The 26,551-nt window shown below is 45.8% G+C and overlaps 10 protein-coding genes across 12 annotated transcripts, besides 1 other annotated feature; 3 read left to right on the top strand and 7 right to left on the bottom strand.

Annotated features, from left to right (window-relative positions):
- Nucleotides 1-105: 105 nt before the first annotated feature.
- On the bottom strand, nt 106-1,767 carry TSTA_004190 (SH3 domain protein). Its single transcript, XM_002487979.1, has 4 exons — nt 1,536-1,767; nt 1,087-1,462; nt 798-1,031; nt 106-747 (listed from the first exon to the last, which is right to left on the bottom strand). The coding sequence occupies exons 1-4, from the start codon at nt 1,596-1,598 to the stop codon at nt 692-694; spliced, it is 729 nt and encodes a 242-aa protein (XP_002488024.1). The 5' UTR covers nt 1,599-1,767; the 3' UTR covers nt 106-691.
- A 1,478-nt stretch (nt 1,768-3,245) lies between these two features.
- TSTA_004180 (ankyrin repeat-containing protein, putative) lies at nt 3,246-6,787 on the top strand (the record flags this gene model as incomplete). Its single annotated transcript, XM_002487978.1, has 4 exons — nt 3,246-3,365; nt 3,417-3,900; nt 3,964-4,585; nt 4,639-6,787. 4 exons carry the CDS (start codon nt 3,246-3,248, stop codon nt 6,785-6,787), a joined length of 3,375 nt encoding a protein of 1,124 aa, XP_002488023.1.
- On the bottom strand, nt 5,365-8,403 carry TSTA_004170 (DUF124 domain protein; the record flags this gene model as incomplete). The annotated part of the gene is made up of 4 exons (XM_002487977.1): nt 5,365-7,231; nt 7,294-7,646; nt 7,719-8,210; nt 8,355-8,403. 4 exons carry the CDS (start codon nt 8,401-8,403, stop codon nt 7,013-7,015), a joined length of 1,113 nt encoding a protein of 370 aa, XP_002488022.1. The 3' UTR covers nt 5,365-7,012.
- Nucleotides 7,671-7,692: a microsatellite.
- A 744-nt stretch (nt 8,404-9,147) lies between the features above and the next one.
- TSTA_004160 (translational initiation factor 2 beta) lies at nt 9,148-10,735 on the bottom strand. 3 transcript variants are annotated; one of them, XM_002487974.1, is made up of 4 exons: nt 10,616-10,734; nt 10,281-10,413; nt 9,604-10,218; nt 9,148-9,545 (listed from the first exon to the last, which is right to left on the bottom strand). In XM_002487974.1, the coding sequence occupies exons 1-4, from the start codon at nt 10,625-10,627 to the stop codon at nt 9,379-9,381; spliced, it is 927 nt and encodes a 308-aa protein (XP_002488019.1). In that variant the 5' UTR covers nt 10,628-10,734; the 3' UTR covers nt 9,148-9,378. The 3 variants fall into 3 exon arrangements, with proteins under 3 accessions (XP_002488019.1, XP_002488021.1, XP_002488020.1); XM_002487976.1 differs by having other exon boundaries at nt 10,281-10,735; XM_002487975.1 differs by having other exon boundaries at nt 9,148-10,218.
- Nucleotides 10,736-10,845: 110 nt separating this feature from the next.
- On the top strand, nt 10,846-11,669 carry TSTA_004150 (uncharacterized protein). Its single transcript, XM_002487973.1, has 2 exons — nt 10,846-11,418; nt 11,479-11,669. The coding sequence occupies exons 1-2, from the start codon at nt 11,130-11,132 to the stop codon at nt 11,577-11,579; spliced, it is 390 nt and encodes a 129-aa protein (XP_002488018.1). The 5' UTR covers nt 10,846-11,129; the 3' UTR covers nt 11,580-11,669.
- Nucleotides 11,670-11,993: 324 nt separating this feature from the next.
- Nucleotides 11,994-13,384, bottom strand: TSTA_004140 (uncharacterized protein; the record flags this gene model as incomplete). The annotated part of the gene is made up of 3 exons (XM_002487972.1): nt 11,994-12,367; nt 12,441-12,838; nt 12,896-13,384. The coding sequence occupies 3 exons, from the start codon at nt 13,382-13,384 to the stop codon at nt 12,283-12,285; spliced, it is 972 nt and encodes a 323-aa protein (XP_002488017.1). The 3' UTR covers nt 11,994-12,282.
- A 2,591-nt stretch (nt 13,385-15,975) lies between these two features.
- Nucleotides 15,976-16,706, bottom strand: TSTA_004130 (uncharacterized protein; the record flags this gene model as incomplete). Its single annotated transcript, XM_002487971.1, has 2 exons — nt 15,976-16,482; nt 16,653-16,706. 2 exons carry the CDS (start codon nt 16,704-16,706, stop codon nt 15,976-15,978), a joined length of 561 nt encoding a protein of 186 aa, XP_002488016.1.
- A 2,768-nt stretch (nt 16,707-19,474) lies between these two features.
- On the bottom strand, nt 19,475-19,953 carry TSTA_004120 (uncharacterized protein; the record flags this gene model as incomplete). Its single annotated transcript, XM_002487970.1, has 2 exons — nt 19,475-19,569; nt 19,608-19,953. 2 exons carry the CDS (start codon nt 19,951-19,953, stop codon nt 19,475-19,477), a joined length of 441 nt encoding a protein of 146 aa, XP_002488015.1.
- Nucleotides 19,954-23,542: 3,589 nt separating this feature from the next.
- Nucleotides 23,543-24,247, top strand: TSTA_004110 (glycine-rich RNA-binding protein, putative; the record flags this gene model as incomplete). Its single annotated transcript, XM_002487969.1, has 6 exons — nt 23,543-23,562; nt 23,622-23,694; nt 23,747-23,853; nt 23,907-24,034; nt 24,096-24,122; nt 24,198-24,247. 6 exons carry the CDS (start codon nt 23,543-23,545, stop codon nt 24,245-24,247), a joined length of 405 nt encoding a protein of 134 aa, XP_002488014.1.
- Nucleotides 24,200-26,445, bottom strand: TSTA_004100 (cation transport protein ChaC, putative). Its single transcript, XM_002487968.1, has 6 exons — nt 26,284-26,445; nt 25,934-26,213; nt 25,841-25,872; nt 25,722-25,771; nt 25,566-25,655; nt 24,200-25,505 (listed from the first exon to the last, which is right to left on the bottom strand). Exons 2-6 carry the CDS (start codon nt 26,011-26,013, stop codon nt 24,912-24,914), a joined length of 846 nt encoding a protein of 281 aa, XP_002488013.1. The 5' UTR covers nt 26,014-26,213; nt 26,284-26,445; the 3' UTR covers nt 24,200-24,911.
- Nucleotides 26,446-26,551: the final 106 nt, after the last annotated feature.

The following is a 26,551-nucleotide window of genomic DNA, read 5'->3' as shown; positions in this document are numbered from 1 at the left end:
AGCCGAAAGAGGGGTGCTGATTTGCTGGTTTAGGTAGGCGGTCGGGTGGCCACAGTGCCGGCATCGCTCAGACTGTGGGGTAGATTAAATGCTTGCATACTACTAGAACACTCAAAACCGTTGCATTATCACGAGCTGCTCTAGTTTCTTCAGACAAATTAAATAGACAGTCAAGTCTGCAATCAAATGACAAATTCAACGGGCCAGGCAATGAAAGAACCTGGGCGGAGCAAAACGCAAGGAAAGACTGCCCCAATGTTTGCTAGCCAGTCAGCAGTCACAAAGGAAAATAAAGTATAGACACGAAAAAGCCGGAATGAATTCCAGCTCGAAGCAAGACCATCGCAGAACTGTCAAATTTTCAAGTTTCTGCTCATGCCATCAGTAATCGGCCACAAGTGAATCTGCGTTATAATGCACTGCATTCTAGCATGTCGACACGCTCATGGCGGATCAATTCCAATCAATAATTTGACTCTGCACATCTGAGAAGAGTCATACTGTAAGCAAGATTCTTGAAAGATCGTCAAAAGTAACCAATCCAGGACAGACGCGATAGTTCCTGAACGCCATCAACGCCAATCCCATAATGCGCAAGCTGTAACCCTAAGATATTTTGTTATAAATTTCCCATCTCGTGGGTCGGAGGCATTTAAAAACACAAAAGATCCAAGTGCAATATCGACTTGGCTTAAAAGATGCCGTTGACAATGTTGGAACCAATGGTGGCACCAGCACCGAAAATTGCTAGACAGATGTTAATAACATTCCATAAAAGTGAGGACTGGCAAACTTACCGGCATTGCCTATCTTCTTTCCAAATTTCTTGCCTTGTTCTTCGAATTTGCTGGGTCGATGACCCGAAGCGTCGGTAGCAGGAGATCCGCTTTGAGCAACTTCCAAAGGCATGTTTCCATAGTTTGTAGGTTGTGGAGACAAGACTGGAGGGGCAGGCTTCTCGTCCAACACTCTGACGTAGCTTCGTGGGAATATTCCTTCTTGGTTTGTTCGCTCATTTCGACCACGCCACCCTATTCGGTTTATTAGTACTGAGAATACACATCGTGGTCCTCCTGAAACACATACAGTCATTATTCATGTGCTCCAAAACTTGAATGCGATCATTCGGCTGAAGGGCGAGGTCTCCGGCATCAGTCGGTGTGTAGGCGTACATGGCTGATGAAATTGAGAGAACTGGTGGTCCTTGGGCATAGGCAGGCGGCGGTGGAGCCGGACTGGGATACTGTGATATCGGCGCCTTTTCGTTCAAGCTAGTATTCTGAAGCTGGGCCGTAGGAGGGTTGAATGCTGGGGTAGGATCTGGTGATTGTACTGGAGCAGGTATGGGGCCTGATGCCGACATGACGGGTGCGTGTAATACTGTCTGGTTCGGGAGTTGAGATAGCAAGTTTGCCAGTTGTTGCGGTGTGATAACCGAGGCATCTGTGAGAAATTCTAGCTCCTATTACAGGATGTTAGTTTATATAATCGTGAATCCAGTGCATTCCAATGCAATGGTTCCAGTGATGGCATACAGTTCGAATGGTGCGTAGCGACCGATTGGTCATGGCCGCGGAGAATTCACCCTGCGACGCCATGGCGGTAGTTAACGGTGTATGTGTACTTTAGTCGGACAACTGGTGGCCGAAAGTCGTTACTGCAGGCTCGAGGAACGGACACAAGTAAAGAAGTTTGATTATCGGTAGTTGCCGGATGAACAGATGATGGGAGGAGGAGGTTGAAGGAGGTTGAAATGTTGTGTTGTTCAGGTTAGTTGATATGAGCAAAGCCACACTCGGCGGACCGTGGAGCCTAAACTAGCCAGGTCCACCACGCTGCCAACTGTTCCCGATGCGGTCTGGCACGTGCTTCCTTGCTTCCTCTCTTCCTGGTAGCATCATACAGACTCTATTATTACTCTGCTTACTTGCGCAATATGCATTCTGAAAAGGAACAACATCATGTACTACCGTTCCACCGCATTCCCAATATCCATGTCCGTCCAGCATGATTCGATTGGCGATATAATTGTCCCCCACGATTACACGATGATCCCTGCTTAACATGCAACACAGACTCTCTACAGTCTCCAATCTATTTCATTCGATGTCGATGATTGATGACCTTGCACTACTTGGCTACCCCGCACGTCGATACAACGTGCAAAGTATAATTAAGTAACGCCTCGCAATATTGTGACTCGTGCAAATATACCGCCGGTTCGATGATTGGAGAGTATCGATGGTTAAATTCATGATGGCATATGATCATCAAGATCTGTCACAGGGACACCGGCACCAGTTTCAAGGCTCACATCGGAATTGTCTCACCTACGGGGCCTAGATGGTAGTACTCTCCGGGCTAAGCAGCTTATCCTCAGCCTCCTTACCCTTGTGTATCCTCATCTGCGTGTCGCAGAGATGCTTTCAACCTTGAAGATTTGAGGCTTTTCGGAGGCTTGGAGTAGATCGACTGATGACAGTTGGTAACAGTAAGTGTGTATGAACGTCGGCTTGAGAAGCGATGGTTTAGTCTGTGATGGTCAACTGCTAGCGTCTGTATGGTCTCTCCAAGAGCATTCTCATTTCCATCTCTTCGGAATCCAAATCAGTAGATATTGATATTCAAGGCCTCGATAAGAGAGATCGCGATATGATGGGGCAGCGGGAAGGACCGCAGCCGTACCACAGGCAAGGAAGGACCGAGCACCTTCAATGTCCTTATTTCCAAACATAACTTGACAAACCCAGTTCTCTATCATCTCAAAGCAAACTCGACAATTTAACTATCACCCCTCCTTGAACTCCGAATTTCTCTGTTCTTCCACCTAAATCTCTCATATCTCCTGAACGACCATGTCGAGCAGGATAGCCGCCGGGGTGGGCAACCGACAAGCCACTAATGTCTCATCATCCACGTCGACCTTTTCATAACCGCCCAATTTAGCGTTATTTGAGCCGTTTCAAGGATTCCATGCAATGGCAGTGCAAGGCTGAAATCTCGACCAAAACTCCTTCCGGCCAAGCATTATGCTGGATTTGTCTCTGGCGCTGCGCCGTATGTACCCCTGCATGGAGCCTCTTCGCTTACATTACCAATTATGATCATCGAATATCGTGGCAGCCTCGCTATGAATTTCGTTGCTTTGCCAGCCTTGTCTGAAAAATGATAGACTTACATATTATGTGCCTCTTCTGGACCTTGGTCGTTCGGATGCTTTCCCTAGCAAAACAAAAAGTCACCTGATGACCACAGGTCGAGTAAGGATGGCTCTGTCGTACTATATATCAATATTCTTCTGTCTAGCGTGCTGTGTTTCAGCCGATAATTGGGATGATTTCGCCAATAATCTTGCCACTGATCTCGTGAGTATATTCATTCCTATTCGGATCGTTTTGAATACTAACACTCTGCAGGCACCTTTGATCACTCTCTTTGGTGAACAAATTACTCGACAATGCATGTCAGAGCTTATATCTACATTGGATGACTTTATCTTCGCCTTAGCGCCTCTCGGAGTCTTGACGGCTGTGGTATCCGCCATTCGAGTGTGCGGTAACCCAACCCTTCGGGCAATAATAGGCAGAGCCCAGGAAGATCCGGCCTCTTCAGAAAAAGAAATACTCTCGTGCGTATCAGATAGCACCGCCGAGATATTCACCGAATCCGGTGTGGCCAGGATCACCGGTAATCCCAAAATTTTGGAAATTGTGGCGGATGAGAGCAAAGTACAATCTGGAATTGTCACTATCCGGAAAGTAAGTGAAGTTGCTGGGAAAGACTGGACGGATCTCGAAAAAGACGTCAAATTGCCAAATTTGTCGTTGAATAAAGGTATCAGAAGACGTGCACCGATTTGGTTTCACCTTGCGGCCATCTTTGGGGTCGTCTTGCAGCTAAGTGTGTTTGAATCTTTCTTTCAACCACGAGAGGCTTGTAAAATTCTGACGGCGATTGATTTAGGTGTAATAATATATGCCGCTCTTACGGTATTCTACTGGCCACAATCCTTCCTGAAAAATGGTGGTCGTGTGGATAGCTATGCGTTTCCAATGTTTGTGCTAGGGACTGCCCTTCTCACCCAGGGCATGTTCCTCTGTGCTGTCTTGGTGGAACGTCACTCGGAGAAGCATATCTTCACTCTACCAGAGGAGAGCAGAGTTTACTGGATTCAACCAGGAAACCAAACTGTTGGGGATCAGAAGTTCCCATCCTTCGTGGGCCGGACCGATAAGGGCGTCTACTTTATCCGGTCTGTGAGGCACCAACCATTGAACGAGGTTCTCAATGTCGGTAGAGAGATGCAGCTGATATTTGTGGTCTGCCTGACCATGGTTGGCTTCGTGATTCAATTCGTCGGTATACGAGGCCTGCATTCTTCTGTCATTCTTGCCCAGTTGGGAGCTACAATGGTCATGACACTTGTGAGGACGGGCTTAAGGGCGGAAAGGATGCGGGAAGGGGATAATATGTTGAAAGTCGATCAAGATATTGTTTCAAGTGGAGAGCACGAGCTAGACTGGATTGTATTCCGCCTGTTTAACATCAAGTCATTCAGACTTTGTCCGACAAACAGTTTGCATGCGTGAGTAGATGAAATAAATTCATGAACACCAAATGCTGATAAAGTTTCTGAAGGCAAAATACGCAGACACAGTCCAGTCATACTATCCACGAGCTCGTATCGACTCGTGAGAAATTGAGGAAATTGGCAGGCTCCGATTGGGACGAGACATCAGTCCGCACTTTGGTGCGTAATCTAGACCGAGCAGCACAAGAATTGGCGACACTGATAAGCTCCTGGTCTGAAAAAGAAATATCGGCCTTTGATATTGTTATTCCTCTCGCAATTCAAAAAGAAGATCAACAAACAGTTGTACGTACTTGGGAAATTCGCTTGTCCACTGGAAAGAGCACAGATATTGACTCATGGGAAGCCATACTTGGCCTATACGTGTGGTCTTTGAAGCAAGTCAACCGTGGCCTGAAAAAGAAGTCTCAGAACAGTTTCTTCCGGGCGTTTCGTCCCAAAGGTATTACTCCCCATCAAGCACGCTTACTACATCGGACTTGGACGGCCGACAGATCAATCTTTGACAAAGATCGATCAGCAACGAGATGCCTTCTGAATGATAGTGAGACAATTGGGCATTTTGATCTGAAGACTAGCAACCAGGTGATTCAAGACACGCCTGTAATGGCGGTTACGGCCAATATATATACGCTAGCCGCTCAAGATATATACATGCACTTACTTTTTTCGATGCTTCGTCTGCTCCCATCCATTGGAGGTCACACTCATATTACTGGCAGCGATAAGAGCAGCTACAGAGTCTGCAACGACCGTGTGGAGGCGCTTGCGAACGTATTTGCTAATTCGGGCTTAGGTAATAATACAGAAGGGATGATATGCAACTTGCAGGTATTATCTGATAGCTCATTAATTTCCGGAGTTTCGTCTGGTTTACCTGATATCCGCCAGAGCATGGAAGTTTTTGCCTCCCAGGGATATCATAATGGTCTTACACACCTCATTACAATGAGTGAATGGCTGTGTTCTCTAACCGGCTACGAGGAGGTACAACCTTGTGTCGTTGAATATGCGCATATCTGTTTGAAGGTCCTTTTAGAACAGGACGTCACGGCAAAAGAACTGGCGGCTCAACGAATCAAGGCTATAGTGGACGTAAACCTTAATGACCGTGCCTCATTTCCTGTCTCTAAATATCTGGACCTTGAAAGCGTACCTTCCGATGCCTGGTGCACCAAATATCGAACCGAAATATCTTGGATGGTTACTCATATGATCCATTATTTAACGAAACGCTATCCAGGCCAACGAACGATGACCATCTTACAGGACTTGAAGGGAACAATTGGGATTGAAAGTCCAATCCCCGAAATTTATGACGACTTGCAAGCTGCACAATCGTCTCGGCAGACGTTTTTTGATATTTGGCTTGGCTCAGACGTTGGGTTTTCGATAGAGGATGACCAGTCGTCACAGATGGCCCTTGATTGGCTCGTTCAGAACCAATTCGACATCCTGCAAGAGTTGTTGATAATCAAATTGGTTAATGATTTAGCCGAGATGTATCGACTGCTGGCAGTCATCGTCTACGCTATTCGAAAGGGTTATACTCAAACTATGCGTTTGGTATTACATCATGCGGAGCGATCGAAACGAAAAGAGGATATAATAATTGAATTAGCTAGACAAGGAAATACCGTGGCCTTCGAGGCAATTTTCGAGAAGGAGTGTTCCCGCAAAGTCACTGGAGCTTACGAAACTGCCTTTTTGATCGCTGCACAAATGGGGCATCATTCACTATTGAAGTTTCTGCTCGAAAGCGGCGCCAATGTGAATTTTCCAGACAGCAATGGTAAAACTGCGTTGATGGAGGCAGCGACGAATCGTGACGTTGCAAGCACAGAAATTCTCCTTTCACACAATGCTAATATAGACCAGAAAGATAAATTTGGAGATACAGCACTTATAATTGCTACAGAACGTGGCTTCCTTCCCATTGTTGAGCTTCTTGTCAATAAGGGCGCTGATATCAATGTGATTGGATCTCGAGGGAGGACACCATTAATGGCAGCGACCGTGAGACAAGAGCTACCCCTTGTCAAGTATCTTTGCGCAGCAAGGGCGGATCTGAACATCAATGACCATGATCAGTACAGTGTGCTCGACATAGCTGCTCGAGTAGGACTTCATGGGCCTTGGATGGAGGGTCATGCATATCTAAGTGCAGTGGGGGCAAAATACAGTCGGGGACCCTAATGTGAATTATTGGATTTATGGATGGATGTGTTTGCAGAAGACGCTACTATAAAGTCTTAATACATTTCCTTTTCGAATTATATAGGAAAGACTGCCCAGGTGGACTATATATACTCATCCACAGATTGCTACATTCAACTTTCTCAAGAGAACCGCTGGCTTCTCGTCGAGAATCACGCAAGTGTTGAGAGTCAATATCAAACTTCGGGTTTGAATATGTCATCATCATCCACTTGCAGTGCTCACGCCCAACTGAAGAGCAAAAGCATTCAGGTTTCGTGTCTGTAAATAGACAGTTCCTGGGCCTTTGAAACGACAAGCTAAGCCCTCGCCAGAGCTCAAGCTTGAGATCATACCGCCAGAAGCAACTCGTTCAATAATGTACTCACAATTCCATGCCACCAAGTGACCATTATCCACGTAGTAGCTCTCTCCTTCAACGAGCTACCACACAACAATTAGTCCGTCGTTCAGATAATGACAAAGACGAATGAGGATATACGTACCTCCTTTTTTATCACGGCACCAAAGCTCTGCAGCCAAAGCAACCCGGGGCCTGTTATATTATACACGAACCAACCCTCACCGGAGAAGAGAGTCTTAGAAAGGTTTTGAGCCTTATATTTCTTCTTGACCGACGCCGTGTTGGCAAGGAATGCATCTCGTCCAACTTTCCATGTCTGTCCGTCGTCTGTCAATCGTAAAACGGTGATATCACCAAGAACAGAGGGGGCAAGCAAAATCTCTCCAGGCCCCGTATATGTCGAGTGATTCATTTCACCTCCAATGAGAAGCTTTTTCATCGAAAAATGAAAGTTACCCTTGAGCGTGACAGTTGGTGACATCGCAATCATAACACCTATTCTCACTTCCTTTAGCACCAATATATATATATATATATATATGAATACAGGAAGTCGATACATCATACCTGGTCTCGCTTCTAGCGGCGCACCCATCGCAAGCTGAAAAGTCACAATCGAATTCACACTCCGGTGACTGATTCTATAACTCCCACCGTTGAACGTCCCAACATCATCCGCACCTGTGGCCTGTGCACCCCTAAATTGGCCCACTGGAGGCGCACCACCAGGCATCTGCTCCATACGAGGCCTACCCGTTGGCGGAGGAGACATCGGCGGCGGCGACAACGGCAGCTTTTGTTCTTGCGCTGCAGCAAGCATAGCCGCCTGATGAGCTGCTGCGCTATTATTGCTTGCTGCCTCGAATCGAGGAGGCGGACTTGTAGTCGCTGGACGGCTGCTAGGCGGTGGTGGGAACTGTGATTGCGCATTTTGTGGTTGTGGTTGTTGCTGCTGCTGATTTGGAGGAGCCGGATAGTTATAGTTTGGAGGTGGGAACCCTGGAGATGGTTGTGGTGGTGGTGGGAACCCTGGTGAAGCTAATGGTGGAGGAGGGAATGCTGATTATTGTTAGCTTCTATCAGATCGTCCCATGTTTTGAGGATTAGACGAATGACATACTGGCAGATCTTGGAGGAGCTAATGATACAAATTACATTGTTAGTCTGAGAACCCTCCCAAGATGATCTCGAGGAGCAACATACGAGGATAATGCTGGCCCTGAGAGGAGGGCCGCGGAAGAAATGACTGCATGATTTTGTATATAAATTAAGTATATATAAATGAAAACAATGTAGCGAAATTCGTCGGATAATGGTAATTCGTGACGCAGAATTAGGGTACCAGGCCCGTCGTCGTCTCTTCGCGATTATAGATGCGATGGCGGGGAATGTCAGATGGAAGTGCAATTGCACACTTGGATAAACTTATACTTTGACAAAATATGCAAAACTATAGAGTGAACTGAAGACAAGAAAAACTTTTGAAGATGAAGACCGAGAATTAAAGAGGGGAAAGCTAGGTTAAAGAAAGCTCGTCCACCCTTCTCCCACTTTTCCCGACCCTCATACATTAAATTAATACACTCCAAACAGTCCGCTCCAGATACCTACATGGCCGCAAAACCAAGACCATTGGCAAACCATTTAGCATTGGTGATAGGCTGCATTACGGCGACTTGGGTGACAGCATGGGCGCTTAGTTATGCGATGAGAGAGGTCCGATAAGAAATATTACGGGGCCTTGGCTCCCCGCAGGTCAGAAGGTTTGCGGGAGTTTGAGCCCTAATTGGTGGGCATGGTTAAGCGCTTGGGAGGGGGATGTGGGCTTACGAGCTCTTGATAGGATAGTTTGCAGAGCTGCGGAGTGCGAAGATGATGCATTTGACTAAGTTAATAGCTTGCATGGGGGAGTCTATTGTTAGAAACATTGCTAGAGCTTCAGTGTCTGGAGTATCTTGCTACATGCACTAGGATATGGTCTACGCGGAAAGGTATAACGTTCATATGCAACATTCAACTCCTTAGGGCATATTAGATACGGCATGACAACATAGAAATCTATTCACATTCATATCATCACATCTCTCGCCACCAATTTTGTTCATATCCATATCCATGTCAGGGAATAAGCGAAAAGTCCCGAGGTCGTTAGAGAACTTTTTGAATGAGGAAAAAGGGAGGTAGAATAGAAGAAAAACAAGTAGCAGAAACAGGAAGAGCAAAATAGTTAAGCTGCCTTCTTACGACGGCCAACTTGTCCACGGAAACCGGTCTTGATGGCCGTGACGGATCGTCGGGATCCGCAAGAGTTGCAGGTAACGAAATACAGACGGTTCTCTCCTTTGTTGAGTTCGGTATCGGGGCTTCGGCAGGTTTTGCAGGTAACGTATTCGACTGGTTACAGGTTAGTGTCTGATCTGAAAATTCTCACGAGAGCCAAAAATGTACATACCAATATATCGTCGCAGCACATTCTCAATTTGTTTCTGCTGGAAACGACCCTTAATAACCAATCGTCGGCTACCGTCCACACTACCACTGGTACCCAACTCAGCGAACAAGAACTGCATGACATGGTCGTCCGATCGCTTCATCCGCTTGCAAATATCGGCAATGTTGGCGAAAATAGTACGACGGTTTCCTTCACGCAAACACTGGGGAGGAGGAATCCTGTACGACTTCGAACCGCTAGACAAAAGATCGGGGTGGTGGCTCTGAATGAGGGAGAAGAATCGGGTAACGAGCAACTGGTATGGAATGGCTTGTGTAGCATCGTGGGCCCAAATACCGGTTCCCTTCTCGAGATCACCTTCGGGTAGTTGTTCGCCAGCGGGTTCTTTGCCTTCTGCACCTTCCTCTGTGACACCGGCTTCGGCGAGCTTGGCTTCGAAATCTCCAACGTCGGCTTTCTTAACCTTCTTCTTTTTCTTCATCGCACTCAAGTCAAGTTCGCCATCGCCAGCAGGGGCAGCCTCGTCACCTTCGGCATCCGCATCCTTTGATTTCTTTGTCTTTTTCTTCTTGGAAAGACCTTTGAACAGTTCGGTGACCTCGTCGACTTCCTTGTCTGTAGATTGAGTTAGCGATTAGACAGCACAAGATTCTCCGGCGTAATATTTCAGCTCGTACCTGCAGAGTGGCTCTCAGCTGTGTCTTTCTCGACGTGAGGAGTCTCTGTAACCTCTCCGTTGGCATCCATGACTGTGGCTTCTTCGCTGAATGCTACCGACTTGCGTTGTTTTGTCTCTTGGGCTACCGCTTCCTGTCAACCCAAAAGTAGTCAGTTTTATGGAAGCCTTGAATGAATATGAATTTGCGTAGATCTCGTGTCAAAGATCTGACGCAAAAATCGAGTGTAGGCGACGCTGGCAATACCAAAGCGGACGTGAGGGGTTTGATGTCAAATTGCAAAAATGTGGGAGGGGATTTTAGTCGGTAAAAATTGCAGAAGAAATGTGACGTACAGTATCCGCCATGCTCAATATGGTTTCACAGCCTGAATATTATTGCAATTTATCTCTCAAGATTGTTGATGCAGCAGCTTTCGATGTTTATGACTCAGATCTGTTTTCTGCCTGTTTGCTGGGTAAGAAGTCATTCCCACGCTCGCCACGAAAGATAATGGTAGCAGCACGTGACCTGCCGAATGAGTCTCTGGGTAAAATCACGTGCGCTCCGATTAAGTCGTTTCGGCGGACAACCTCAAGCTGTCAACAATCATGAAGCTATTTCATTTCTGATGAACTGATAATACTATTTGACCCATCCTCGAATTCATTAGCAGATTGTTCGATAGTATGGTTATCGCTGACAACGAATGAGCCTGTTCGTCGACCTGCGGTAGAAAACCGCCGGTCAACATATAACACCGTCCTTGAACGATCCGAGTCAACCATCTAAGCCTCATTGTATTCACTGAGTCACTCCTGAATCAACATCCTCTTCCATACTTTGAAGATTCATCAAGATCGAGTCAAAATGTCGGCATCTATATTGTCCCCCGGCGACGACTCCACTTCTCCATCCGCCTCAGCCTATATGATACCCTCACGATTCAACATATCCTACCACAGCACATCATCAGATGATGACGAAATAGCATCATTACCTTCTGAGACATCAAGCGAATCAGACCTACTCTCAGACTATGAAGATTCAGACGCGGAAGAGCAATGGCGGGAAAGTTTACAGCAACTGGAATTACTGCTCACAATGGTTCTTGTGCCTGTTATCGGCAAATACGCGGGGAGGAGGTGTGCATATTGGGGTATGTACTTTATGGAATCTCGTATAATGGATAACTGGCTAACATGATGAATATCAACAGGCTGGACGAAGTTTATGGAATGGAAATACCCTGTCGAAGCGGTCATTACGAATAAAGCAGCGTTTCGTACAGCAGGGATTATTGGCGCTGCTACTTTGTGATATATGTGATATAGATGGGATAGGAAAAGGAATGAAAATGAAAGCGGTCGACATGTCGAAAGACTCGACCGATGCTGTATTAAAACAAGATACATACGCTTGCAGTGAATATGTAGAAAAAGGGTAGCGCGATCGAAAATCAGACCAGGCCGTGTCACTCATGAAAACATCGCCACGTACACAAATTGGTATAAATCCACAACAGAAACCAGGTATGACTCACAAAAGCATGACTGCAGAGCAAGAAGACTCCTGAACCGGAATGACTCCATAACAGCGTAACTCCATAGATCAGTATGACTCACGAGAACCAGCATGACTCAAAAAACTTGGATGACTCCTTTGAACACCGCCCAATGCCTCGTCATTATAAATAGTTGAACCCATTCTCCTTTGCGACAAGTATCTCAAGACACCACAAAAGGCCCCTCAGGGGCCAGAAAAACATTTCAATCATTAAAGTCTCTGGGATATACCCGACGCAGCACCAAGTTGCTATTGTTAGTGACCACGATGCCTAACATATGCTTCACTTGGACTGCCTCTCGAGACATATAATCCCTCCCGGATTCGAGGACGAAGAAAGACGAGTATCTACAAAGAAACAGTCTCTCAAACTCGTCAAGTCTCCGTGGACCATCGGAACGCACCAGAAGGAGTCATTATTCACTACATGTGTGTTAGGGAGGATGGCCCCCGCCCCCTACAGCTCAGTAGAGCTGTCGCCATTCCGCTCTAGATACTCGTGATTGCTCAAAATCCAGGCCACGAACTGGTCATATCGTTCACTATGGGTTGGGAAAGATACAGGTAAGAAAAAGGTCCCCCAAAGATATGATCAGCCTGGAGGTGAATACTTACCCAAACTGTTGACCTAAGCCTATAGTATCCATTCTGAACTGCTCTTCTTCACTGCGGCGGGGAGGCAGATTCCTCTCATCATCGAAGATCGATGTCGCGTCAGATTGTATGCTGAGTATGGTGGTGTTTGTAGTACCGCCTTCTGAGGGCGAGGATATGCTCAGTTCACTGGGTGCTGAGCGACCGTTGGAAGGGACGAGTGAATGATTTTGTCGCTGATGGTGATGAGGTTGGCGCTGGCGCAGCTGCTGTGGACCAGGTACCACCCTGCGAGACCTGCTGACGTCTGCTCTAGATCGAGGTTGAAGGATGCCGGATCTATGGGTATTATTGACGTTGAGTGAATCCTCAGCCTGGGCGGAGTCTCCCAATCGGAGTTGTGATTCCTTGTGGAGACACTACCAATCATTACATTATTAAGAGACTATTCAATCGAAACAAAACTTTTGCCATACCTTCTTTTTCCGCTTTCGACATCTGTCGCACGCTCCTCCCGCAGCCTTCAGAGCTCTCTGATGAGCCTTTTCGTCACTCGTCATTCTCCTCCTGCCTCTACCTCGGCGGCATTCCGTGATGGAAGTGCTGCTGTTCGTTCGGGAATCCCAAGTAATCACACTTGGGCTGCGTGGACTCAGAAAATTCGGATCTGTTGAAGTATCCTGTGATTCTGGAGGCCTTTGGATGCCTGCAGCAACTTGCCGGATAACATTATATTGTCCAGGTAGCAACCCTTGCGATGGAGGGCTGACCACAGCGGTAGTAGCATTGCTGCTAGGATGAGAGTTACGATTATAGTAACTTTGGGTTTGAGGCCCAGACAAGTCCTCGACTGGGGGTACAACAGTTATCCTCCAAGGTGGACGACTTCCAATGGGATATCCGTTGGAAGTTGATGGATCCAAAGCAGAAAGATCAGGGACATGGTTTAAATGACCTTCTGCCATTGGCATCTGTTGTCCATCAACAGGAACATAAATGTGGCTGGCTGCCATCTCCATCCCTGGAGTATTCATCCATGGGGCAATCATCCCTGGAGCAGGGGAATTTCTTCCAGGAAGTGGTTGGTAAAAGTGGGAATAATGTGCTGGGTTTGTTTCAAGACCGTCATTAAGTCTTGAAACCAAAAAGGGAGGAAACGATCCAGGGGGTTGAGAAGAATTGGTATCACGGCCCGGCATGTTTATGACCTGGTGTTCATGTTCACCGCGGCGTCTCCTGGCTAAATTGATTCTGTTTGCAGGGCTGCCTTGACCATTAATGCCCATGGGCCTTTCCTCGGAATTATCCTGGGAGTACATATGGTCCATGATGGGTTGCAACTATTGCCAACTAAGCCTGGATTGTGTTTGAAGAATTGTCGGTTTGACTGCTGCTCTGACCAAGAGATCTTACAAAGGAAAAGTCTGGGATACAAAAGAAGACCAATGATGAGTGGTATCCTAGACGATAGCAACAAACATGTCAGCATCACCAGTTGATATTCAGTGTGATGTAATGCTTAATGAACGAGGACTTTTTTTTCGGCCACATGATGGTTTGCCTCCAGTGGAAATCGACAAAATAAATAAAAGTTTTATCTCCCTCCTGACGAAACTGACCTTCGAATTTATCCTCGTCGAAGTTGTCCCTGTCATTGATACATCAAGACAAGATCAGACTGGTCACGATAAGGGCGAAGGAGACTTGGGATAATCGGTTGGGTCTGGTGTAACGTGCAGATGTCTTTGGATGGGAGGATGAGTCGAAATGTATGGATGTCTGCTTCGGAGCAGAGACGGTGTTAGTCTGAGCAAGAGGATAGAAGAAAAGCATGGACTGATTTGAAAATTTTTACCTGATACAGATGAATGACTCATCAACGTACAATCAAGTGTCGAAGAAAAGAAAAATTAAAAGTTAGATGAGTGTGGGAGGTACTATCAAGAAGGAGGAAAAACGTGGAAAGGTCAAAATGAAAAATGTGGGAAAGGAAAGTTGCAGCTTTTTTAAAGACAGCTAAGAGGTGAAATAAAAGATTCAGAGAAGTCAATCTTTTGAGTAGAGCAGACACACCGGGCGTTCAACAGAGAAATATGGCTGTGTTTGCGGTGATCTGCTTCGGTGCCGTTCTAGGGTTAATGTCCTTCTTCAAGTTGAATGTACAGAACCACCCTCATTAATTTTGTGCCCAATCAAACGTCATATGACTGCTGCTTTCTGGAAGATAATTACCATCCGGAGATACCCGTTGTCTCCAGGTTCGTGAGGGTGGAGGATACTGGAGTTGCCCATCATTTGTTGACGCCCGGTCACGCTAAGCTTGCCCTGCGGGCTACGTAGCAATAAGACTGTTTGTATAGGCTAGATAGAGTTTGGGGAACTGATGGTCAACGACATTTATTACGGCGAACTCCGCAGCAATAAAACAAGTCTATTCCACTTGATCCAGTAACAACTAGCTGATCAATGGCCGATTCAGGAAAAGAAGGCTATCCGCGACCGGGCAGCAATTGATGCCCAAGACAATCATATTATAAATCAAGAGCAGAGCCTCAAACTCGTGGAGACAATGCGGATAATAATGCGATTATCCTGTCACTCGAGCGTTATTATTGGTCTGTTTATCGCGGGATCACATGAAACTGGCGAACTCTCGTGATAACATACGGAGAAATGAACCCATTGAATAGGATTGTTGCGTACCTTTTCGATTGACCAGCAGCGCCAACAAAAGGAATAGAAACAAATCAAATCGTTACACAACTATGTAGTCGAATTAACAATTTATCCTTTTTTCTTTTCTGCAGGCGGTTAAGGCAGCGAAGCCACAATAGTGACAATACATACATCTTTTCTCACGAGACTGCCTTACCCGTCGCTTCTAATAGGAGACGTTACTACAAACATAATGGATTTGAAATACGAAATATTTCATAGGTCAGAAAAATGGCAGTTTGAGCCTTGTTTATGTGCTTCAGTCCGTATGACTGTATTACCCAGTGACAAAGCTGCCTTGTCCTCATGCAAGCACGTTCTTACTGAGCCACGATCATAGGGAACCATTACACAGCCCTTAATATTCTGATTCTGATTTGTCGTAAGATGCGCTCATTCGAAGACAGCTGGAATCAACCTCGTAAATAAATGGAAAATTACGAATAGATTAATATCACCGTTTCATTGAATGTGCTGATATTCGAAATAGACCTGGCGTGATGCGTGATGTAACTGAATACGTAGTCGTCATAGTAAAATATACTGGGTTTCATTCAATTCTACACCGCTAGCTGCCATAAAAATATATCATTCAGGTGATAAATTAATTGAGTGAGTATTTAGCATCTACTATGTTTGTATGATAAGATAAAAGACGATCGATCTATATACTCCATCTACGTAGTTATCTCCGAAGATTTTCCGTGGTGGACCGTGGATCGAGGAGCGGGCCGCAATCGAATCGAACCTTATCATTATCAATAGAAAAGCTCCACTTTTAGTCTCCACCCAATAACCCTAACTCATCTATGTACTCTATGTATACTACCGAATAGTAGAATCATTTGTACATATGTTCATCACCCGTACTCCCCTTCCTCGCCTGTCCCTCACTAATGATCCTGTCTGCCGATACATGTGCTTGACTTATTCGAGTTTCGACACTGTCCATATTGCCATAGTACTGTGCTTGCGTCAGGGCAGGATGCCGGATGTACGATGGATCCGTCGATTCTCCAAGTGTCAGAAATCTCTCAAGGGGAGTTGTCCCCGAATCTTCGACTAAATGTGGAACAAAAATCTTCAATGATTGCAATAAATCGCCGCCGTTGCTGTTGTCGCTGTTATCGCGTCTAGCAGTATCTGGTAGTGCATCATCCCTGTTCGCCCTACTGCAACCACCAGCACCAGTCCCGGTCCGGGTACAAGCACCAGTATTCCCACCATCCCAATACTCTGCATTAATGATATCAATACCTTTTAAAATTCCGAGTTGCGAAAAGTACTGATGAGTTCGTTCTTCGTGTACGACCTTGGCAGCATGCGAATGCATACTGTCGACTCTTCCCTGTCGGATTTGTTGCTTGTTAGGAGCTGATTTCCGCTCTTGGATTTAAGAACGGACTGAAGCCGCAAATTGTCACATGATTTGATAAAAAATAGGATATATGAACGGAAAAGGATCCGAAATGAGAAAAGAAAAGAGAGGAAAAACAAAAGAAAGATGCAGCGACATACTTGGGCATGCGATTTTTCCTGGGCAGCTAGTGCGCTTGCTGTTAATTGAGTCATGGTTTTCGAGAGGTAAGGACAGACAGAGACAGGCGTAGTAATAGTGTCGTTGCGGTGAAGTCAATAAGATGACTTATTATTGTTCAATGCGGCTCTTTTCGAGTTGTTTGGTTCTTCCCGGCACGCCGCTGTCACCCACGTGGGAGACAGAAGAAGTAGTAGAAGGAAAATATAAGAAAAATTGCTTAATGTCGCACCTTCTATGTATTAGAATCGGTATCTGTTGTGGTTCATTGAATTATTTTCGTTTTTGACAGGGGGCACTGGGAACCTTAAGTACTTCTCTTCCAGACTCTCATCTAGGTATTGGGCATTTTATTCCGGATTCGGCACGAACGACTGATGAAACAAGTGGTCAAGAGGCCAAAATACATATGTAGTCGAACGAATGAATAAAATGAACACCCCCTGCCACGTAGACGATCAAAATAACGACTATCTCATGTATGTATTCTCTAGTTTATGCCCCCGTTTCATAGGTCGGATGATCGAAGTAAAAGTAGTCAAGTTGCGCGTATTCCGCTTTGAGACAGTTTTCTGTCTGATAGGCAACGTAATACTCAACTGTAGGCACAGTAGCCTATTACTCAGACGCAACGCATTCCAGTAGCCTGGGTCAGGGGCAGGGGGTCCCACCAATCATTCCCAGGTTTTTCGGTCTAATGGGAATTCTCGCAGACTCGCGTACGACATCAAATAGACGCACTGACAACCCTCATTTTGTTTTGAGGTGGATCGACCGACCGCTTTTCAGAAGATTCAGGCGTCCAACATTTGGGCAAATGAAGAGATGATTAGAGAGTGTTCAGGAACACGTATACCCTGCCGAGTCATCAGGATGCATGGTGTGTATGGTTCGATATAGGGAGTAGCTTGAGGCTCTTTCCCACCGCTCTTTTGAACGTCGCCTGAATTACTCACATTCACACGCTACTTGGGTTACCTTGGCCGTTTGGTGTGCATAGGTGATGAAACCTTGGAAATGTCCTCGATAAGGAATTTATTCCGAAACTCTGTCGACTGTACGAGGCTTGCAAGATCAAAGTTTACCATGTCGACCTTGGAATACACATCACGTCCACAAAAAGAACCCACGCGCTTGACAGGTCTCCGAACCACTGCGTCGGGTGGGCTAGATTCCTCCTGTCTAACTATATCTCCAAAAGACCAGTTGATCTAGTAAGGTTTAGTTCTACCCAAAATTAAAGAAAGGTCATAACTCATTTGTGCACTAAGTCCATCTCCTCCTCCGTCAGTCACAATCCGATATTAATAAAGCCAGGCTACTTCCATTTCCGGGCAAGCCTTTCTCATAAAAGCAAGTTTTCCATGCAGTAGAATCTGCAGACTTTTGGGGGCTTACACGCTAACGTAGTGTAAACCATTTGGCTGGATTTTTCTTCAAAAATTGGAACGCAATCAGAAAAAGAAAATCAGCACCGTTGTTATAGTGTCAGGGAAATATACCACTCTGATGGAGACCTATCCACTCAAGTAAAGTTGTTTATTGGTGGTTGCAAAGACTCAGAGCGTAGATTTACTCGGAAAGCTGCAGCTCAACCTGCATTTTTCTTTGTTCCTCTTTTAAGTAGTATCTCCTTTCCTTGTTCGAGCTGAGGAATGCGCCGTCATTTGAAAAATGGTGCCTTGGAGAGAAAAAGACCCCCGCATACTCTTCAGCAAGACTTACTTTTCATGTTTCACGAGTCATAATGCTGGTCAACGATCCCATATCTAGGACAGTAATTACTCTCTACAGATTAGCAAACGAGACCTCAGCTGAAAGTGCAGGAGATCAGACCTCCGGGAAGAAGATATGCATAATTTACCTAGCGCATATCAGCACATTAATAACTATTTGTTCAATGGTTCAAGATAGTATTTTCCATTTTAAGATAGTCGTCCGGTGCGGTATCTGAACATGTCTGGATACAATCCCTGTTGGAGTCGTGCAAAAGATACCTAGCCAACTGATTATAGAACGGACATATGGCGACATGCATACTGTATCATCTTTATCTACTCAAGTGGGTACCTCGTCGCCAACCGCAAACAGGGATCCTGAGAATAAGTAGACAATCCCAACGAGAATTCAGTGTTTCTTTTTCCAACACAGAAAAAAGCAACTGGAAAATGACACAAAAAAGGTCAAGATGAGCCCAAGGGCCCGGGTCCTAGTCTCGCCGGAACTGCGGCTCTTGATCCGGCTGGTCACTCTCTCTTCCCATGCAAATTGATGCAATGCATCTGTGTGCCATAACCACTACATACAACATGAATAATCAACAAAACGCATCAGTTACGTTCTTACCTGCTCATGTGGAGACTCTCATGGGACTAGTCCTTCCCAATAGAATGGCGACCTCTAAGAAACCAGCAATTGATTTTTCCCGTACGCCTCTACCTACCCAGCAGTTTGGCGTCGTTGGCGTGGTGGAGAGAATGCGTCTCGTACCAGTTTTTGCTCCGCTTTTTGTTATGAACTAATCCAACGATATTCTCAATTTTGAGATGTTGATGAGTAGGTGCTATTTTTATCCTTTGTATCGACTTAAGTCTTCGTCAAAGAGGGGGGAAGCGGTATATTCAACAAGGCGCCCAAACTACCAACTCTAGTGTCTAATATGTTACACGATCGATGACGATGGTTGTGGGTTTTTGTAAGTAACACAATAACTGTGTCGAGTTCTGCGTAATCAAGAGAAAAGGCCCAAGCGCCCTAAAAAAAAGGCATAGTAAAATTCATACCAGCATATCAATAAAGTTTGTTACATGGCCAAAAGTGTCGACGTGAGGTTGTATTCGTCTGTTGTGGAGGTACATAAATGGGTGTGTGCGTCTCGGGTTTGTTCGGCGTCCGCATCTTAGAGCATTGTCTGTCGTCAAGGGCAGATAGATTACCAATTGCAGAATGACGGGCCGTAAACCCATTTTGCATATGTCCATAATACTGAGCGCGGCATGCTTCTAATAAGATGCTGTCGTCGTAGTATCTCTGCGTCGTGCTATGAGTGGTCGAATTCACTCCTGCGAGTCCCAAGATGGAAGAAGTTCCGAAATGATGCTCATTCATGCGTAGTACGCCATGGGAAGTAGAACTCATGGCTACCATATCGCCGTAACCTGCACGGCCATCGGCTAGTTGCAGCTCGTATCTGTCGCCGTTGAGTTTCTCTCCATCGACCAATTTGTCTAAAATTTCCATAGCCATGTCCTCGTCCAATGTTTGAGCCGATTCTAGGAGCATGTCGAATATCTCGTCCTGTTAGCCTGACACATTGGTGGCAGTGTTGGGCCCAGACACTGAAGGGTATGCGCTTTCAATCCTCGTGTGACTGAAAGTTGACCGATCCGTGCCCATCGCATCAATCTCCGTTCTCTCTGTCCGCATTTTATCCGTCTCCGTATAGAGGTCACTTAAATTCTCCAGTGAGACAGGTTCGCGATTCGGAAATCTCGGGAGGTATTCCTCGTACGGAACGTTCAGATGGCGGCAATCGGCAAGAGCTTGAAAAAAGCTCTTCCACGATCGATGTAGTCGCTGGGTTTTCACTTGATGGTGTCCTATTGTGCTTCACCGCATTTAAAGGCGCATTCCCTTTCTGGTCCGGTATCGCAGCTTGATAGTCTTCGCAAGGAATTGTAGCTCCGAAAAGGTAGGATAGGACACTAAGAGGCCAAATCAGTTGCATTTCTGAGATCAGCCACCCGTCAGAATTACCTTTAGCGCAGCTGATTGGCGTTAATAAACAGGAACTCAGCAAGCGAGATTTAAAGCTGCATGAGCGACACAACATCTTCGAGTATCGTAATGATACCTTTGACAATGTGCAGGAGAAGTACCTCCCCCTTCTTGAAGATGCCCAGTTTCTCGTTTGATGTCAACTTATCCAAGATCAGCTTTTCTTCCCATTGTTATTTCGGGGTATCATCTCACAGTCAACCGTCCTGCCTTGACATTCTTAGCATGAAAATTTTCAGCCACTCTGGAATTGTTCCGCTTCACCAGGGTTGCCCTCTTCTGAGAGTGTCTGGGACGGGGCGAGCCTTGTTCTGAAACGGATGGTCCTTTGTAAGGCTCATATCGATCTGATTTGGCATTTCGCCTGGTCTTCTTTCATACGGATGAACAGGTTCGGCTGAGGCTCTTCGTGCGTTGCGATGATTCCCTCTTGGCACGGAGTCGCATTCGATCTCGGCGGAGAGACGTCCTTATGGAACAAACATCAAAGACCTTTCACATCTCTACATCCGAAGAAGGGTATTTGAGACATACCTCGTATCATTTCGCACTATGTACAGCTGGTCTGGCTTTGCTGATGTCTGGCTGGCTTTTATACAACCGGCATTGTCAGAATCTCTAGTTACCAACTTAGAAGTTCAACAGTAGCCAGCCACCTCCGTGGCAGAATGTCTTTGATTGTCATGTTTGAGGTAGTTTGTCGATGAGGCAAGCTCGAGGTTGTACTGATGGGCCGAATAGGAACGCGTACATGGCTGAGAAGGAAAGAGCAACCACCTCCGTTCCTTCCTTCTTTTCACGTCAGATCACGGGATTTGCCGACTTCTTTTGAAGTCTTTTTCTCCTCTTGACTTCTCCATCATACTCCCATCCTCCTCCCATCCTCCATCATCCCTCTCCACAGTGTTCTCTCCAGGCACTTCATATCTTCCTTTCGCGTCCTATGGAGATCCGGCACGTGCAGTCAGTCAATTCTGAAGTTAGCCTCCATAGTCCCGTTTGAATTGCCGCAATATATACTGCTACTTAGGTAGTGGGCACTGAGTAATTAGACTCATCTCGGACCTCTCAATATACACCAAGTGGATCATTGCATGCAACGTCAAGTCCAACTTGGGGCAAGACTCCGACTCTCACGAAGAATGGCACAGACGGTATAGATCACCATCCATAGTTCGCAGTGATGAACTGACTCAGCAATTTCCGTTGTTCCGCACGTACATTACTTTTACATACATCGATATGCCGCTGTGCTCGAATGGGAAGTCGGCTTGCGAACGCTTGGTGGTATCGGGGGGATGGCTTAAGCCATTTTTGTCGTGTTTCAATTGAGACGGATTGGACGCCTGAGGATCCCAAGCAGCAAGTTCATCACATCACACCATTCCCCAGCATTATTGGAGCAGACGCTCAACAACCCCACTACACTGCGGAGCTTGTGGCGCACCGCGGATAAATGATATCCAGCCAGGATCATTCACCAGCTCAATGATCAAAAAATAGTGGTTACTGGTCACACGTACTTCGGATTGCAGGGAACATGGCAGCGTTGATATAAGAAAATTGAGAGATTAATTGAGAATGACAACACCTCTTCTCGCTTTGAGTGCGAGGCAATTGCGTGGCATCTCAAGTACGTCTTCCGTGTGGGTGAAATCGGGAGCTATGGCCAGAGGCGATCCGGGATGCACGCCATTCGTCGACTGTGGAGGTAGCCTTTGTGATTGTGTCTCATATTCGACGTTTTATCCTGAATAGGCATGGCAGTGGGACGAGACTCACTAGACACTTACCGAGCACGCGCTTTCCAAGCCCGACCGGCCCGTCAGACTACTTGCTCACATTGTCTTTGACTAGAACGTGCCTTCAGCCTTGTTCCGCAGCCTGCACTAAGCTGTAGTTATGCATAATACCAGATGGATAGGCGTAGGTGGTCCAAATCAGCGAGCCTAGGGTCCTCGGCTCATCAATCGAAGCTTATCGACATTCTGATTGACCCCATGTTCGAGCGAATTGTCACATGGACTACAATATCCTTCGTTTAATGCAATCTTTAATCTCAGGATCGCACAAAACCAAACTGAGTACGCACTAACCATGTTTTTCCGGTGTTCCTCGCACAATATGCATGATCAGGACTCAATAGTCCGTCTCCGGCCCTCGAAGTGACTGCATTGATGCATAACGGTATACCCCTCCTTGAGATCCGGACTAACAATAATAGGAAGTGTCGTCTAGCGTCAAACTGGTTGGCCCATTCACAGAAGATTTTCAAAAAAAGAACGATCCTTTTAGCACTGGAAACGATCAAACTCACCGAGTTAGCGTATTGGACTCCTCCAGTAAACCCCATTCCATTAGTGTCGGCGATGGTGTATGTCCGTTGGGGTTGGGCTTGGAACAATCATTAGCAGCTTAGCTCCATCATGCACTAATAAATCTATATTATGATTATTAACCTAGTCAGTCTGTTGCTCTAGCCTGCTAGTCCTTATTGTCGACCAATTTTTATTTTGTCTGATGCAGTCTAGCTCTCTGCATATTCTTTCCCGCGACCCCTCTCAAAGTCTGAGGTTCTAGCCCATCAGCAACATACACTTTCTTTTACTGCATACATCGTCTTCACATTCTCAATACTACCTGTTATCCAAGAGCGACGACAAAAGTAACAGGGTTCCAGTGAGCAGCGAGCGAAGTCCAGTGTAAGTCATGCCCTACCACCACCTTTCCTTATTTTCTTGGAGTCTGGAGATATCTGCCCCTCGCGATTAGAAAAGCCATTCTCAACCACTGGTCACCAATCCCGTACACAGACATCGTTTGCTCTATCTCTTTTTTCATCTGAACCAAATTCTGCAGCTGTTCTCATTTCTGCAGTTCTGTGCTATCTGTCTTGTGAACAGATTCAGCCACTTTCATTGATCTCCACTGGTAGTATTTGATAAATCCGACATCATTTACATCCTCCCTTAGTGCTTATTCTTTCTTTGTAATCTAACGTGTCTTTATTTCTACTATCATCTTCATATCACCTTTGTTGGTCTATTAACGTTGGTGACATTGCAGTTATTCCTTACAACAAACAAACCCAGAAATGTCCAAACTCTTCATCGGGTGAGTTTCTCTTACTGCTCTGATTGATTCTCGGACCCTAAATTAATGGAAATATGCAGTGGCCTGGCATGGCATACCACAGACGACACCCTGCGTCAAGGGTTCGAGAAGTTCGGCACAATCGAAGAAGCCGTAAGTACGCCTTGTTCCAAGTCGTCAAACGCATCACTGAATTTGGGTATAGATCGTCATCAAGGATCGAGATACCAACCGTAGTCGTGGATTTGGTTTTGTGCGATTCGCAACTGATGCCGAAGCTGACGCTGCGATTGATGGCATGAACAACCAGGAGTGAGTTCGGAAGACTGCATACCTCTCTTGAATTTTTCACTGACTGGCAACAGATTCGATGGACGTGTTATTCGAGTCGACCGAGCATCAAACAATGCCAGCTCGCGAAACGAAGGCGGTGGTTTTCACGGCCGTGGAGGATATAACCGTTTCGAAGGTGGTAACAACCGTGGAGGTTACAGTAAGTTCTCTCTTTTCTACGTCGATTTAGCATTACAACATTCTGATCATGGCAACAACAGGCGGTGGTGGATACAGTGGTCACGGAGGTGAGATATGACTATCCCCCTTGAAGACATCGGTTTGTCCAAATGTTTCTGATACTGAGGGATTGAATTACACAGGTTGGGGTGGGAATCAATACCAAGGTCAAGGAGGACAAGGGTCTGCCTAAAAATTACAGCGACCATACCGAAGTCAAGTCTGATTTATGATCAATCGGTCGAGTCGATGTCTTCGATCGAAACGTGCACTTACACACGCTCACACTCACTCCTGAACCAACTTTTCTTTTCTTTCCCAAACAACCAAATTAAACACAAAAAAAAAAAAAAAAACCAACGAATGGATAATGAGATCGGACGAGAAGAAACTATTACGCGCAAATGCCAATGTTTGAATACCTGGGCGAGAGATGTCTTGATTTATGATGATTATTTCTTTTCAAGGATTGTTTTGATTTATTTCAAGCAAATTAGATTGCTCGCTCATACGAACTCGAACTTTTTCTTCTCTCGAAGCGTTTGACGTTTGACGGTTTCTTGATTATTCGACGATGTATTTCCTTATGTTTTGTTTTCTATCTTCGTTTCGCATGCTATTCGCGTGTAGATCAATACGTCTTGTCTTGTGTGTGCGACAGCTTAACATACTGCTTAGATGGATGGGATATGATTTAATTCGCAGATGTCTTCATATTAGGTCTTGTATGAGTCGTGTATTTGGTCATATAGCATGGTCCCTTTTCCATCCCCAGGCCTTTGTGAGATATGTACCACGTGCAGAACATTCACACAACCCTGTGTCTTATTGCAGTGTCTACTTTATTTTAATATCGTCTATTCTATTGAATCCACCGTCCCACCTGCGCCGACAGCAGCAAAATTCCTCTCCACTTCCCTCTCGGCATTCTCCTCTTCCTCATCCGCCTGACCCTTTCGATCATGCAATCCTTCAATCACCTTCACTCGTCTCACCAAATCAGTTACATGTCCATCCGCAAGGCCCAATCCTAACCCTTCAAGCGCCTTTTCCAATAAATACAAATACTCGGGATTGCGACCACTTTGCCCTACCCCTTGGCTGATTACTTCTGCCACCGCTGCAGGGTCGCGTTCGGCAGGGTTACGTAGGAATTGAGGGTTGGTCGGTTGGCCGATATAGACCATGCAAGTGATGGGTTTTTGGGAGGAGGAAGTTGCGAGGAGTTCGGAGGGCGGCGGTGATTGTTGTCTGGGCGAATATCCCATTTTATTTTTGGTGTGTTCTCCGTCTTTCTGAGGAGATACGGTATAGAACGGCGTGTAGTGCACTGTATAACCATCTATTTCTCTGACATCTAAGTAGTCATGTACCTCTTCTGCATGAGAAGCGGGGATGTGGTATGCGGCACCCCATACTGTTGATGTATAGGATGGTTCGAGAGTTTTATGCTAGATCTGTTAGTACTCTAACTCTTGTTTCTCATCTTTGTTAATGAATTCGAAACTCACCGGATCATCCAACGTCTCCCAGAACGATTTCTCAATCACCGTGACCACTCGTCCCGGTCGTTCTGGTGTTCCGCGATGATCAGTACTGGCCTGTGTGAGGGTGGTCAGTTCAGTTTGATATATCTTTTTCTTGTGATAACCAGAAAAAGAGCTTACCTGCCAGAACCGTCGCACATATCCGCTAATGTATCCGGGAACCCGTTTATCTTTTATGCACTTTCAGTCCAAATCCATATAGCTTTGATAGTCATGCAGCAGTAGGGAGAGAGACAAACCGAAATGAGGAGGTGGTTTCCATATCAGACTCCTGTCTTGTTGTCAGTGAGATGCATATCATCAACCCTATTCCCGGTGTTGGGATAACTTGCCCATAACCGAAAACCCAAAGATCGCCGTCTGGGAAATGTTGCCTCCATGTTCGGCCATCTCGAGAAATTTGGTTGGTCATTTTGTCCCCTTTCTCTCTCCCCGAATAATAGTTCGCAAGCCGGTGTTGAACACCTATAGTTCGATCTTGACTGAGTGGACTGGCTTGTTTTATGCCGATTCAATGTACCCCGCTAATTGGTAGATATATACACCACGGGCACAGGATCTGTGTAGTCATGTATCATATGACTCAAATTATGACTCAAAGATTTATGAGATCTATACAGACATTAGCCCAATTCTTGTTGTACAAGTGGTCTTCCCTTAAGAGAAGAATCAGTAGTAGTACAAATTCGGCTCAAAACATAACTACGGTCCGAGCACTCACGAACGATACGTCGAGTTGCGAAATGGTATCGCCGCTCTGAGACCTTCCTCGACCCTATTTTGCTAATACCTGTAGTATTGGTGAGACCTGATGATATATCACTTCATGTGACAATGTCGTGCTTTCTTGTAAATAGAACTGTAGTCGCCGATGAGTGGCCTAAGGCTCCACTATCGACAAATGACGACGTGTTTGCATTGTTTGTTTCTCTGTTATCGATAAGATTGTT

Source organism: Talaromyces stipitatus, genomic scaffold (genome assembly GCF_000003125.1).
Source record: "Talaromyces stipitatus ATCC 10500 scf_1105507295517 genomic scaffold, whole genome shotgun sequence".
Classification (NCBI taxonomy): domain Eukaryota; kingdom Fungi; phylum Ascomycota; class Eurotiomycetes; order Eurotiales; family Trichocomaceae; genus Talaromyces; species Talaromyces stipitatus.
This window is presented reverse-complemented; position numbering and strand designations above follow the sequence as displayed.

Bases quoted from the DNA above. Each gene is read 5' to 3' on its own strand.
- TSTA_004190 (XM_002487979.1), bottom strand. From the start codon at position 1,598: ATGGCGTCGCAGGGTGAATTCTCCGCGGCCATGACCAATCGGTCGCTA. The intron at 1,463-1,535 runs GTATGCCATCAC...ATCCTGTAATAG, and splicing joins CGCTACGCACCATTCGAACT to GAGCTAGAATTTCTCACAGA. The intron at 1,032-1,086 runs GTATGTGTTTCA...TAAACCGAATAG, and splicing joins GGAGCACATGAATAATGACT to GGTGGCGTGGTCGAAATGAG.
- TSTA_004160 (XM_002487974.1), bottom strand. The intron at 10,219-10,280 runs GTACGAGCTGAA...CTCAATCTACAG, and splicing joins AGCTGAGAGCCACTCTGCAG to ACAAGGAAGTCGACGAGGTC. The intron at 9,546-9,603 runs GTATGTACATTT...ACCTGTAACCAG, and splicing joins TGTGCTGCGACGATATATTG to TCGAATACGTTACCTGCAAA.
- TSTA_004150 (XM_002487973.1), top strand. From the start codon at position 11,130: ATGTCGGCATCTATATTGTCCCCCGGCGACGACTCCACTTCTCCATCC. The intron at 11,419-11,478 runs GTATGTACTTTA...GAATATCAACAG, and splicing joins GAGGAGGTGTGCATATTGGG to GCTGGACGAAGTTTATGGAA.
- TSTA_004100 (XM_002487968.1), bottom strand. From the start codon at position 26,013: ATGACCAACCAAATTTCTCGAGATGGCCGAACATGGAGGCAACATTTC. The intron at 25,873-25,933 runs GCAAGTTATCCC...ACAACAAGACAG, and splicing joins CTTTGGGTTTTCGGTTATGG to GAGTCTGATATGGAAACCAC. The intron at 25,772-25,840 runs GTTTGTCTCTCT...AGTGCATAAAAG, and splicing joins GAAACCACCTCCTCATTTCG to ATAAACGGGTTCCCGGATAC.